Raw genomic sequence first — 15,272 nt, forward strand, 5'->3', positions numbered from 1 at the left:
GCACACACACACACACACACACGTTTATATTACTATACTTGTGAGGACATCAACGCTTTAGCACGTTTTACCAACGAACTGCACCGTGTTGTGAGGTTGTAGATCGTCTATTTTTGGTCTTTTTCCTTGTAAGCCTAACTTCAAGAAAACATTTTAACCATAACACGTACAACAAGTATTTATTTTGTGATGACCAGGAAAATTGTCCTCACGATTGTACTTGTGTACTGTGTGAGTGTGAGTGTGTGTGTGTGTGTGTGTGTGTGTGTACACAGCGCAGACACACACACATGCACGCACGCACACACACACACCATGTGCACACAATAAAGTGTTCCCTGGGTGTTTGAGCTGTCATTGAAGGCTAGGACTAGCCGGCGCTGCGGGAATACTAAACGAGTCATCCAAGATTCTGCCTGAGGTGAGAGTCTCATCGTGTGTGTGTGTGTGTGTGTGTGTGTGTGTGTGTGTGTGTGTGTGTGTGTGTGTGTGTGTGTGTGTGTGTGTGTGTGTGTGTGTGTGTGACTGTGTGTGTGTGTGTGTGTGTGTGTGTGTGTGTGTGTGTGTGCCTTTCTTACTCTTTGCTACAAACACTGTCATACATTAGAAAATGACAATACACAACAAATGTTAGATTTTTTACAAATACAGAAAACAGAAAAAAACAAACGCAAACGACAACAGAATACGTATTCATGGACATTATGTATGAACACAGAAACATTATATAAAACAAGGATGGACAAGATAAACAAATACAAATACAAATAAATCAAATTAAATTAGTTTACACGACCACGAGCATCATCAACCGTATCATATGTATACTAATACAGTAAACAATCAAAAGGTCATTGCCTGACCATGGATCACATCAAAGGACCTGCAACATGACTGAGGAACACGTTCCACTTCGAATCATATTTATCCAACTGATTATTCATCTTAAAGGATAACCTCTCCAGAGCAGCCACAATACCAAGCTGAGTGAACCATACATGTGCTGGAGGCAAAACCTCAGACTTCCATTCCTTAACAATGATCTTCCTGCCCACCATTAATGCTGTATGAATCCAGTCAGCTAGAGGTGCGGGGAGGTGTTTTAATGCCGATGGATCACCCAGAATAAAGAGAGCAGGTGTATAAGGAATATCCTGGTTTGTGATTTGCATTATATTCTCATGAATAGCACACCATAGCGTCTGTGGTCCTAGGGCACTCCCACAATACATGGTATCACACCTCCAGCAAACCGGACTATCTCTGAGCTTAGCCTTGAACAATCTTGTCGGAGTCCAGTAGATTCTATTAATTGTTTTAAATTGAACTAATCTGGTTCTAAGTTCACGGGACATCTTCTTTGAGTTCCGTAGAATCATCTTCCATTCACTGTCAGTAAAGGGGTGGGTGTGTGTGTGTGTGTGTGTGTGTGTGTGTGTGTGTGTGTGTGTGTGTGTGTGTGTGTGTGTGTGTGTGTGTGTGTGTGTGTGTGTGTGTGTGTGTGTGTGTGTGCGCAAGGGTAGCACTATACTGTTTGTCCTAAAGTGGCGTGTGGATGTTAACAGATGATTAATACTAACAACACAATACACTCCATAATGCTCACTGTGGTAATGACACCATTGGGTTAATTGCATCTCTCTCTCTCTTCCTTCTCTCTTTCTCTCTTTTCTCCTCTCTTTCTCACCCCTTCTGTCCTCTCTTTTTTGTGTGCGTGTGTGCGTGCATTTGAGGGTGTTTTTCGTCCTCCTCCCCTTGAGTTGAGGTTTAGAGGGAGGGGAGGTGGCTGCAGCTGTGTGTGTGTATGGAATTCCTGCGCTATTATGTAATTCACTGTTTCCCAAAACTTTTATGGGTCACGTGTGACTCAAGTAGAAATCCAATTCTGGAGAGAGACTGACTGACTGACTGTGATGAAGGCAGCTTGTTATGATCCATTATGACCACAGAGTCTGTTATTATTGAGCACCTCTTGTTGTGGAGGACAGTGGCCAATTATCATGCTCTCTGGTATGCATATTGGTGCATTTACTTAACCCATTAAGGCCTGACGTTTAAATTTAAAAAATGTCTTCTAACGTTTTCTGAAATGTTCTATATCAGTGGTGCTCAATATTTCATGTCAAGGACCCCAAAAATGATATGTAATTTGCCGCCGACCCCCATCTGAAAATATGTTGTTCCAGGAACCCCTCAGAAGCAAATATTTGAGTTAAAAACGTTCGCTCTGAAAGAATATATATTCAAAGATTTGTGCCACGTTTTCACGATCTTTCAAAAATAGCAGACCTACAGGCTCGTAGCGCGCCACTCTGTGGCACGCTATGAGCTTGTAGATTTGCTATTTTTCAATAGCTAAATTATAACATTATGTTTAAAACACCAAAAGGTGTTTTTCTTATTTTAATTCACATCAAACCAGAAACAGGATTGTGTCAAAGGTAGTGGTTTCAGATCTGAGCCAAGTGGAGGAGGCGCGTTATACTTAAGTCTGTCCTGGACAGGAGTCTCCGGATGTAAAAAAACAAACCGATTGTAATAAACAAACAAACATATTGTACCATACAGATTGGACAACATAACCTTTTATTCACCAAGCAATATAATAATATATAATATAGCTTTGAGTAAAAGTAAAAAAAATATTGGCATCAAAAATATATACTTGCAGTAAAAGCACTCAAATGTGTCAATCCTCAATGTTATCAAAAACAGCAAATCTACAAGCTCACAATGGGGAATTGGCCATTTTTGAATAGGCCAAGTTTAAAAGAGCGCTTAAAGCAGCACTATGTAACTTTACTCTTCTACTGCGGATTTGAACCGGGTTTCCTGCTGTGCTGACATTTTTACCATTGAGCTAATAGAGACGGCCCGCTTGCTCAGGGGATAAACTGAAGCTTGACCATCAGGTCAAAATGTGTGTCTGATCCATGCGTGTAGGTGAGACATGACCTTTGGCACGATCTAAATGTCTCGATAGAAGACCAGGGAGACAAAATACAACCACCCCAGTTGTATTGTAATAACATACTCTACCATACAGATTGGACAAACAGAGAGTATATACATAGTGAGGCTTTAAGTGGTTAATGTTTTGTAATAATATTTTGCGGTTTCCTCGGAAACTGCAGACGAAAGGGGAAAAAAAGCCTGCGTGAGTGGCAGTGAATCTTGTATTTCGCTAAACCAGTAACGTTGCTCCAACTTTGGTGACCTCAGTGACAGTGTTCTCCGCTGCGTTCTACTGGGGAGGAGGAGGAGGGGAGTGAGAGAGGGGATGGGAAGGGAAGGGGAGGGGGTCGGGCTCATAGGTTGGTGAACCAATAGGGATTTGGCGTCGGTTTCCAGCGCTAGTTTGTTCCGCCCCTCTATGCGCAGAAAACATAGTGCCGTTTCAGGCTAGCATCAAGTAACTAGAAACTAAAGGTGTCAAATCGCCTGGGTGTAAACATGTCCAAAACGGTTACTTTTCATCATATTGGATGTCTTGGCCTCTCAGAGAAAAGTTAGACCCTCATGCACACACACACACACACACACACACACACACACACACACACACACACACACACACACACACACACACACACACACACACACACACACACACACACACACACACACACACACAGTCGCACATTCACACGCTCACATAAATCAGAGCCAAATGTCCTGTTTGGCAGATCCAGGGGCAGGGTGTGTCTGCGAGAGCATTCTTATTGGAAGCAGCTGCAACCCTGAAGGGGTGGGGCACACAACCTTCTGGAAAACACACACACACACACACACACACACACACACACACACACACACATGTGCACACACACGCACACACACACAGTTTGATCTTTGTGCCAGATAAGAGGAATTACTTGCATTTTTATGTAAGTGGTTATGGTGTGTGCTTTATAACGATGCTTCGTACTTGCTTTTTTTAATATAATGATGCTTCGTCACCCACGGACAATTTTGTAGGGCTGGATGCAAATACGTGTTGATTTTTACAGTACATTTTGATTTAGTTTAGTCATAGTCACTTTTGACAAAAATGTATTTGATTTAGTCAGATCTGAAATGTTTTAGTTTGAGTCTAGTTTTAGTGGACAAAAGAAGACAATGATCAAAAGATGACCTTGTTTCCCAGTTACTCCTGCTCGATCCCGGGCTCCACCAGGCTGTGTTACTGTCAAAGTGTCCTTGAGAAAGACACTGCGCAAGACACAACCTGCTCCTGATGAGCAGGTTGGTGCCTTACCTTGCATGGTTGCCTCCGCCATCCGTGTGTGAACCTGTGTGTGTGTGAACGTGATACACATTGTAAAGCGTTTTGTATAAAAGGCGTATATAAATGCATCATTTACCGTTCTGGTTCTAATAGTTGGTTTTGATATATTTTCGGGTTAATTGCCCGACATTAGACGAAGAGCAGGACGGAGGGATGTTGAGGGAGAAGATGAAAGGAAGTGAGGGGAGGGGACGAGAGAGTTTGACTGACGGGAGAGTCTTCTCTCTCTCGCTCTCTCTCTCTGTATATAATTTAGGTGTTTGAATCCTCCCCCACTCGCTAATGAGCTCTTACACCCCCCCCCCCCCCCACACACACACACACACTCTCTCTCTCTCTCTCTCTCTCTCATGTTATCCCCAGAATTGGGATTGCAAGGCTGACGTCACGGTAGGCTATCACGCCTATCGGCGCCATTGTGATTGTGCACGGCCTACAAGCCCTACATATTAGATCTGCATCAAGTGTATAAAGTTGGTGTTTGAGTGTTTAGTGCACAGTGCTAGAGCTCTTTCAGTTCGCCAAAATGGGATTTGTGAAGCCTATACTGTTGTGTGAAATACAACAAGTAGGCTTCTCCACCATAAAGGTAATAAACAATAATCAGAATAAAGGGGATAAAATAGATAATGGACTAACAGCGTTTCACCGGCGCATTCATCTCACTGCCGCCTGAGTGTGACTCTCTCTCTCGCGCTATATTATAGATCTACTATTCTCTGTCTCTCTGTCTCTCATATATCTCACACACGTGGTGATAGGCCACTGAGTACTTTTACCTTTAGTACTTTAAGTACATTTTGATGCAGATACTTTTGTACTCAAGTACATTTTCAATTCCATACTTTTACTTGTAACGGAGTAGTTCTAAATTGCAGTATTGGTACTTTTACTTAAGTAAAACAATTGAGTACTTTTTCCACCACTGTATGCCTATCCGTTGGCCAGGTATAGTAGTGACTCATCACAGCCAAAATGGCGCACCCACCAAATTTGCATACCAAAGGTGCGAGGCTTGCAAGCCCTATAGGGATGCTGGGGTGTAAGTGGTTTTAAACGTACGTATGAAGTCATATTGGAAAAGAATATTCTCAAGTTTTCTTTGTGACATAATACTGTATCTTAGAGATTTACATAATGAACGTACCGTACGGTAATATGAGGTTAGTTGGACATAAGGGGTGTGTGTGTGTGTGTGTGTGTGTGTGTGTGTGTGTGTGTGTGTGTGCGCACGCGCACAGGAAGTGCAGCGTTGACCCTGACATAATGTTGCAGACATTACTTGCAGTTTTATGCAAGACTAAAAGCTGTGCACATTGTTAGAGCCTAGAAACCTGATGCATCCCATTTCCCATTCTGTTCTGTGTATTCTCTGGATATGTCACCGCAATAATCTCTGTGTGTGTGTGTGTGTGTGTGTGTGTGTGCGTGTGTGTGTGTGTGTGTGTGTGTGTGTAGGTGTCTGGTATCGTGGGCAGGGCTGATGTGCTGGCCTGCCTGCTGTTCCTGCTGACATTCCTCTGCTATATAAGGTAAGAAGACTCCTCGACACACACACACACACACACACACACACACACACACACACACACACACACACACACACACACACACACTCTCTCTCTCTCTTTTCTGTGCCTGTGATATAGTGAGGTGGACATATATGGGCCTTTGAGTCATGAGCAAGTGATGTTTTGATCCTTTTGGGAAAGCAGAGCCTACTGGTGGTGCTGGGGTGGCGCTGGGAGCAAACAAAGTGCATTCAATGACCATATAAAGCATCTGTGCAAAGCCGCAGTCTCTATCATCTCAAAAACGTATCCAAACTCTGTCCTCCTTCTAACAGTCAGATGCAGAGTAGCTTGCCCCTTTATCTCCTCTAGACTGGTCTACTGCAACACACTCTTCATTGGGATTCCTGGCAAGAGTCTTGAGAAGCTGCGATACATCCAGAACAGCGCTGCCTGGGTCCTTAAGAACAATCACATAACACCCATCCTATTCTTCCTGGCTCCTCATTTCAGCCAGGATGGAGTACAAGGTGCTGCTAATCACTCATAACTGCATAAACGGGCGATTATTATATTACAACGTCAGTGGCAGCGCTGACAGCAAGAGGAAGTACAAAGAATCAGCTGAGCTTAAGTTAACCGCCAATGTGGTCAGCTGCTTGACAGTTGACACGTCACATAATATTTCGTTACTGTCGGGAAAACTCCAGTTTTGAGGTTTTAGATTTTTTTTCTTTTTGCATAAATCAGTGCTATTGAACACTGTACAATCGTACATTATACCCCAGCGCCCCCCCCCCCCCCCCCAAACACACACACACACACACACGCACACACACACACACACACACACACACACACACACACACACACACACACTTCCACAACTCCCCATACCCATACACCCCATGACCCCCTCCAACCCCAACCCACATCCATTACCCTCATACCCCCAAGTCCCATAACCTCCACCCCCTTACCCTCAATGCCCCCAACTCCATACATGTTTGATAACCACTGTCATAACCCACTCCTCTCTCTCTCTCTCTCCCCCCCCCCCACCCCCAACAGGAGTGTGGGTGTGTGTGACTCTGGGGACGGCCTACCCCCCACGGTGTCTCCGGGGTGTCTGGTGGGCAGCCTGCTGCTGGGTACCTGTGCCATGCTGGTCAAAGAGACGGGCATCACCGCCTTCGGAGTGTGTGTTCTCTACGACGCCCTGGTGCTGTGCCGCAAGCCTTTCCTCTCGTGAGTTGAAAACGTGCTTTTTTTCCTTCCACCCCTAAACCCATTTAGACCTGAGGAGGTATCTGTGATTAGCTTTTATGAACTTTAACCATTATTTTAAGCGTGCGTGCGTGCGTGCGTGCGTGCGTGCGTGCGTGCGTGCGTGCGTGCGTGCGTGCGTGCGTGCGTGCGTGCGTGCGTGCGTACACACTGTTATCTTCATTGCTTCTGCATGGCATGAGGGCAGTGGCATTATTTATGGCTTGTCATCTACAAAGAAAAGATGAACATTAGATGTATATATTTTCACAGTCCACTCCACTGTCTGATAAATGATAGCGATAGGCTACATTACCGCTCTGAAATGGATGCTGCTGGTGTTATTCTGAAGGCTCATGAATTTTAACCATTTGCATGGACATGTGTGTGCGCACACACACACACACACACACACACACACACACACACACACACCCTCGTACCACATTGGAAAACAAATAGCAGAGCTGCCACAAGCTAAACAATAAATAAACGCGGGGCAATGTGACTGGGAGCTTGTCAAAATGGCAGTAATATGCCGGCCGGCGGTATGGCAGTACGCCAGCTCTCCAGATGTTTGGGGGATCGTCGCTGCAGCGTAAAGCCGCCGTTGGAATGTGGTGGAATTGGCCTGCTGCTGCTGCAGGGCTGATGGCATGTCAACCCTGCTAGGCTGCAGGGAAGGGAAGGGGGGGTTTAGCTTGTAACACACATCTGCTCCTGGCCTCCTGCCACTGTGTGTGTGTGTGTGTGTGCGTGTGCGTGTGCGCGTGTGTGTGTGTGTGTGTGTGTGTGTGTGTGTGTGTGTGTGTGTGTGTGTGTGTGTGTGTGTGTGTGTGTGTGTGTGTGTGTGTGTGTGTGCACGCTCTGTTGTGGCCCTCCAGGCTGTGACCAGAGGGGCTGTTCTGTTGCCATTGAGCTCAGCTGTGCTTTTAAGTCTTGTTTATGTTCGTCTCTCCGATTATCACCAGCCGCCATGAGACTCTACTCTGCTGTATGCACACGCACGCACGCACACACACACACACACACACACACACACACACACACACACACACGCACACAGGGTAATAAGCACTAGGCCTATGTAATGGGCTCTTCTAGTGGTGGAGTACAGCTGGTATGAACCTCACTGGGGGGCGACCATATAAATTAATGCAGTGGTGTGAAGTAACTGAGTACATTTACTTTACCTAGTGCTGCACACTATGGTCCTTTACTGGAGTTTTTCGCCCCACAAAATATACTTTTACTCCACTACATTTCAGATTCAAATATTGCACTTTTTACACCACTACAATTATTTATTCTTTAAACATATTTTGTTACTTTTAAGTCTATTCTGACGCCAATACTTTTACTCAAAGTACATTTTGAATACAGGACTTTCTACATTGCAGTATTGAATCAATGTTTTGCATTCTCTTGGTATAAACACCTTTGTGACAAGTAGCAGCAATTTATTCAAATGTAATTGAATTAAAGGTAGTCGCTCTGTTTTTATAATAATAAAATAATAATGCAACTTTATTTATATAGCACCTGGTGGGGTAAAGTAGACCCTTCAAGCAGTTACCATTACTTTCAGAGTGTGCCGCCTGAGCGGTGCGCATGCAAGGTCACTTCAGTGAGTGAGAGATAGCTACTGTATATATTGTCAGGACAGAGAGTGACGTGTCAGAATTCTCCAGGATAGACCAGCTCTCTGTCCTGCGCTTCGCGGGGCCCCCAAATCTGTGGACTGATATGATCGAATCCGAATTCGTGACGTAACAGGTCGTATTTGCTTTCATATATGTCTTTGCTGTTCACATGTATATATCACATGACCGTTCAATTTGGGATAATTGTGGGCAATCAATAAATGCCAGATCGTGTGAATCCATAATTTTAAGTGTACAGCCTGTTTATTGGACTATTAGATAACCCTCTCAACAGGATGGCGCATCACACCTTTCACAATTACAAAGTACATTCAAACAGGAAAATAACCAGTGGAAAACATTTCAACAAACAGCTAAATATAATGACCTGGAGCAAAGAAATCTGCAAAATAAAAAAAAAAATATTAATAGTAGTTGACAATGAAGGCTAACCTACAGTATAAAAGTGCGTTTTCAGAAAGGATTTAAAAGAGGACACTGATGCAGCGCGCTTGACCTCCAAGGGCAGTTCGGAAGCGTTGGAGCTATGGTGCTGAAGGCCATATCAACAGTATGTCTATGTACCGAGGTCATTTGGTGTAAACAGGGCGCGGATAAACAATGATTTGCAGTCCTTAAGGTCGTTGTTTTCCATTAGACATCCTTCTCCTGTCACAATAGCTCACAAATCTTGGTGCTGTGTTTTGACATTGTTGTACTTCACCCAGCAGCTATGGGAGTTTTTTGTAGTTGTTGTCATTAGTCATATTTTAAAACTCTAGTAGCATAGTAGTATTATATTATGTGTCTCTGATGTCTTGGTACAGTGGACAAGTGGTCAGGAAGTGTAGCTCAGTTTCTCTCTCTCTCTCTCTGTCTCTCTGTCTCTCTGTGTCTCTCTCTCTCTCTCTCTCTCTCTCTCTCTCTCTCTCGGTCTCTCTCTCTCTCGGTCTCTCTCTCTCTCATTGGATTCCATGGTAAACACACTGTGTTGACTGCTTCCTGCCGGCTCCTAGTAATTGCAGTGCAGTCAGTCAGGTGTTGTTGCTGCAGTGTGAACACTTTGTTTATGGAACCTGTGCTGGGTAAAGTCAAGTGCAGGGTGTTCCACTTCCTGACACACACACACGCATGCACGCACGCACGCACGTGCACGCACGCACAAAGAGCAAAACCATCCATGCACGCACGTGCACGCACGCACGCACGCACACAAGATGATCATGAACACAAGCACACATGCAGTATATTGTTGAAACCTTGTATATAACCATATTTTATTTTAATGGTTTTATTTGTTTAGTTTTGACCACAGTTGTCGATCTGCTATTTTTGTGTCTATACATATATAAAACAAAGTTCTAGTTGTTAAGCGTGCCTGTGGGTTGTTTATGAGCTTGTGACCAAATAATAACTATTTTTGATTCAATAATAACACAGGTTATTTTTTCCATTTCCTGGACAGTAACAGTTTTGGCCATACACAGTTTCCACCAGACAGCGATGACACGCACGCACGCACGCACGCACGCACACACACACCTGTATTCACTGCAGGGTGTGCTTCTCAGTCAGTCAGGGGCGATGTGCAGTACAGTCAGAGACGGAGACTTGAGTGCGTGTGTTTCTGTCTTGCTTTTGCTAAATGCCTTTGCCCTCGTGACGGGGGAAGGAACAGCTTGCCAAAGGAACGAGCTGCCGTACATTCTCCCTCCCCACTGAGATCTCCCTCCCCACTTTCTTTGATGCCACGTCCAACACAGGAAATCCACTTCATCCCAGGGATTCAGCGCACATGATGCACGCACTGTGAGCTGTGAGCTGTGGATATGCATGTCTGTGGGTTTTACAAATATTGAACCAATATAAAGTAGCCTATTGACAAGAGCTTGTGACTAAATGTTGACTACGTTCGTCGTAGTTTTAGTCAACAAAATTAACACTGGTGGATGGTTTGCTCTTTGAGGAAGCCTAAAGCATATTCGGTACGGGTCAGGTGTGAAAGTCATCTTTCACTTGACGATGTGAACCCAGAGAACTGCAGTCCCTTTTCGTTTGGTCCACTTGAAGAGGTCTTGAAGTTTGGTTTGTGTCAAAGGGTCTACTTCCTATACAGACAGTATGTGAAATGGCCCATCTGAGACAGAATTTAATTTTTTATATTCACTCTGCACACTTGAGGTTTCTCACAGACGAAATCACCAGCAAAGGAAATGGCCCAAAGATGAAGCACGGGGTCCATCATTTGACCATATTTGTTTCCTCTGCACACTGCAACATCTGTTTCCACCAAACCTAGCTAATTAGCAGCAGGGAACGCAGTGATTATGTACTGTACATGACTCCCATCTGCGCACGGCGTGTGTTGCACACTGGTGTTCTTCCCCTCTAGACGAGCCAGGCTCCGGTGTAGGACGGAGGCAATGGCATCCTCTGTGGAGTGATTAGCATGATTGGGAAAAATGGAACTTCACCAGCCTTCACCAGAGATGTTATTGTGGGTTTTTTTTTTGGCACTAGTATTATTGCAGCAGCTTTAAAGCAGGCTGTTGTCCCTTAATGTTTCAGTGAGATGTTGAAGACTTCTGTGAGGATCCGCACATTCCCTTAGCACCCGACCTGGAATCTTGTCAGCAGGGGTGTAACTAGACGTCAGAAGGCCCCGACGCAGGCTGGTCAGCGTCAGCAAGTGCCCCTGACAGCAACTCCCTCATCTGGAAGAGGAATAGTTTTCCTTGCAGGGATGTTATTCGTGGCTTCAAAGCGTGGGGAAGTCATTGAGGAAGTCTTCATTGTCCTCACAGGATGATGGAGCCCCCTTGGAGCCTGTTATAGACTCAATGCCCTGCCACATGCAATGGGACTGTAGTCGAATCCTGGAAGAAACCTTGTATTTTCCGACAGTAGGCACGCTGTGCACGGTTCAGGTAGGCTCCACACCGTCCCTGCGCACCCTCAGCAGTGCACATACCTCGCTGGTCATCCAAGGCTTCTCATTGGCCGTGTTGTGATGTTCTTCACAACACTAACATCCTCCATAATTATACTCCTCCACATCAGTGTGTTGTCCCTCCTTGAACATGTCCCAGTCTGTCAAAGCAGTCTTGTAGGGCCTCTATAGCACCCTCAGGCCACACCCTCACCTGCTTTACCGCAGGTGTTTTCTCTAGTGAGCATAGCCTATATATGCAGGGACCAGCATCACCGTACGGTGGTCTGATAAGCCAGGATGGGGACAGGGGGCTGCTCTAAAAGCGCTGTTGATGTTAGCGTACCAGACCCAGTGTGTTCCTGCCCCTGGTTGGAAAGTCCACATACTGATAAAACTGAGCGAGAACTGTCTTCAGGTTAGCCTGGTTAAAATCCCCAGCCTCAATGAATGTGTGGTTTGTATAGCTCACCGATGGAACGATATAATACACTAAGTGCCTCCTTAGTGTTTGCACTGGGGGGCATGTACAACACACTGTTGTAATTACAATAGTAGACATTTCTCTGGGTAAATAGAATGGTCTACATTGTATAGTCCAAAGTCTCAAATAGTGACTAGCGACCACTGTGGCATTATTTCACCATCTATTGTTAGTGTAAATGCACACCCCGCCCCCTCTGGATTTACCGGTGGGACAATACTGGCTGTCCGTCTACTGTACCATCACCTGAATAATTCATAAACCAGTTCAAACACACAGGAACCCATTCAATGTCAATGGAGTCAAGTCTGCCCTCCTCACCATGCTAATCATACTGACCTGTGTGTGTGTGTGTGTGTGTGTGTGTGTGTGTGTGTGTGTGTGTGTGTGTGTGTGACAGAGACAGATCTTTTGAGAGCCCAGATGTGCTAATGAAGGTGTTATCCTTGCAATGGCTCACAGTAGAGTCAGAAATAGCCTACATTCCAGCATGGTCAGCATGGACCCTTCTCCTCTGTGTCTTCACCTCCAGCCAATTCCGTCCCCAGTGTAGCCCAGTGTATCACATATTATTGCCACTCTCACACTTGTATAAAACCCAGGTTTTTGTGTGCAAAAATATCAGATCTCACACTGACAGTAGAACCGCTGCTGTCTGGCATACTAACTCACAACACCAACACACACATGCTGCACAGAATAGTGCAACTATTTCTGGATCAGGTCCCACTTGAAAAGCGGAATTTGAATCGGAAGTGTTTTCGCGGCCCACCCCCTTCAGTGGTCAGATGGGTGGGACGTTTGCATTTTCAGAGAATCAATTGATCGTGTTCTGGCTTGGATCAATACGGAACTACTTGAAACTAACATACTAGATATTTGTGCAACTGTCTTTTTCAACCTATACTTTTGTATTGACACTACATTTCTTTTGTCAAAATTGATGCATTATTCAAAATGAATCCTTATTATATATATTTTTTCTTTGCAAGTCTGCAGTCCACACCTTTTGGGAATTAAGCAGTACTTATTTGAAAACATACAAGAATTTGTTTGTGTTGCTGCCACACTGAGCGTTCAGTGTGGCAGCCCCCACCCTGTGGAACTCTCTTCCAATAGAGATTCGCCATGCTCCAACACTGGACTCTTTTAAGGCTGCCTTGAAAAGACACTTATTCTCTCAGGCTTATGGCATATCGTTTTTGATTGTTGTTGATACATTTTGTAAAGCGTCCTTGGATTCATGAAAGGCACTATATAAATTCAAGCTATTATTGTCTCCACCAGCCGAAGGCATGGGGGGAGAGTATGTTTTGCACTCCGTCCGTCCGTCCGTGTGTCCGTGTGTCCGTCCGTGACCAGCTAATCTCAGCCACCGTTAACCCGGTCGATGCCAAATTTTGCACACACACTCCCTGGATGCCAACCATGAACCTCTGCCCCAAACTTTCCAGAACGGCCTGTTATAGCGCCACCAGGAGGCCGCTTTGTGCAAAACAAGTTTTTGCACAGTACACCTACAGATTTTGTCCAAACATCACGCAAATTGGTACACAGTCTCTCTAGAGCCATTCAACCAAACCACTCTTTCAGATTTCTCAGACTCCATCCTGATTGGTTAAGATTGGCTTCCAAAGTTCACAGGAGTGCTCAGTTTCAAACAAAATGCTGCAAATCATGAACACATCGCGAGATGAAATTGTGCACCCACATTCCCACTAGGCCGAGGACGAAATGCCACATGAACAATTTCAACTCAGCCTCAAGGTGGCGCTATAACTGGCCCAAAAGTGTTTTTACCTCTAACTGCACGGATCTGTGGATAACTTTCTATGCCAACTCCCTAGAGGCCAAGGAAAAACCTTTGCCTGGAATTCTTCACATCTGCTCATCCTGGTGGAGACCTGTGCCCAGTAGGGCACTTTTTCTAGTTATTACTGTATGCGTGTGCAGCAGGTGTATCCTATCCTGTCCTTGCATCAAATTCTTCTCTTCACCTGGGATTTGTAACAGAAAAGCAAATGTTACAAATCGTTTCTCTGATAGGACCTCGGTGAAGATGGAGAACTTTAATATCAGGAAGATGCTCCCTCTATCTCTGAAAGAGCTTTTACATGCACGCCACGCCACACACACATGCACACACACGCGCACACACACACACACACACACGCACACACACACACACACACACACGCACACACACACACACGCACACACACACACACACACACACGCACACACGCACACACACTGACACACACGCACACACACAGTCCTAGTTTCATATTATTAGTGAGTTGTGTGGGATCTTCACTGAACACAATGAAATTGTAAAGAAAAGGACCTATTGTATAAGGGTCTATTTATACAGCATCAGAGTTCAGTTAACAACACAGATTTAGCTGTGCGCTGACGCCCAGTAATATAGTCCATCTCCTGTGTATTATGTAATCTAATTTTGACCTAAACTAGCAAACTGTATATGCGTGCGTGTGATTTTTCCAGTGCTGATAATTGTAAATGTAAGGATGGATGTATTAAAAAAAGAATAGTATAATATGCCTTCCAAGTGGTTTTCATAATTATGACTGAATTATGATTATGTGAACTTTCTTCATTGTGGTCCTCAATCTCTCGTGTGTGTGTGTGTGTGTGTGTGTGTGTGTGTGTGTGTGTGTGTGTGTGTGTGTGTGTGTGTGTGTGTCCAAACTGTAATGGAATAGCTCCGTTCCCACTTCCCTTGATTGAGTTTAACAGAATGTATCCGGGCTTGTGGAATGAAGTTAAAATGTCTGGAGCAGTTATCTGTACTAAATGGATTTGAAACCCCATTCTTGTTTATCTTCTTACTTTTGTGTGGAACTGTAATATGAAGAAGTAGGGCATTTATTTACAAAAAGAAACAAACTAGGAGGTTCAGCCAGGACTTCAGTCTGAACTCCTGCATGGAGTCGTTGCTGCCGGAAACTTCATATCTGCATATTTCACTGTATGTTTTTTTTTACCAGTGGCTTGAAAAGCACTAGTCTATGAATACCCATGAAATGTTCGACATGCTAGTCATACTGACGCGTAGTTCTGACTGGCTGCCTTTCTACGCCATCTAATGCCATCGGCGAAACGGTCGCACGGTGCCGCCATGATGGAG

General features: G+C 44.7%; 1 protein-coding gene across 2 annotated transcripts in view; it reads left to right on the forward strand.

Annotated features, from left to right (window-relative positions):
* The window catches only part of tmtc1 (transmembrane O-mannosyltransferase targeting cadherins 1), a 73,926-nt gene that overhangs the window by 14,714 nt on the left and 43,940 nt on the right, over window positions 1–15,272 (forward strand). For both annotated transcript variants that reach the window (XR_014571033.1, XM_083794520.1), the window contains exons 3-4: window positions 5,747–5,820; window positions 6,871–7,047. Coding sequence is in view for 1 of the 2 variants with exons in the window: in XM_083794520.1 (XP_083650646.1) it covers window positions 5,747–5,820; window positions 6,871–7,047 (251 nt within the window). In the remaining variant the exon portion in view is untranslated. The remainder of the gene's footprint in view (window positions 1–5,746; window positions 5,821–6,870; window positions 7,048–15,272) is intronic.

The sequence above is a fragment of the Protomyctophum parallelum genome, assembly GCF_964188405.1.
Source record: "Protomyctophum parallelum genome assembly, chromosome: 22".
In the NCBI taxonomy this organism is placed as follows: domain Eukaryota; kingdom Metazoa; phylum Chordata; class Actinopteri; order Myctophiformes; family Myctophidae; genus Protomyctophum; species Protomyctophum parallelum.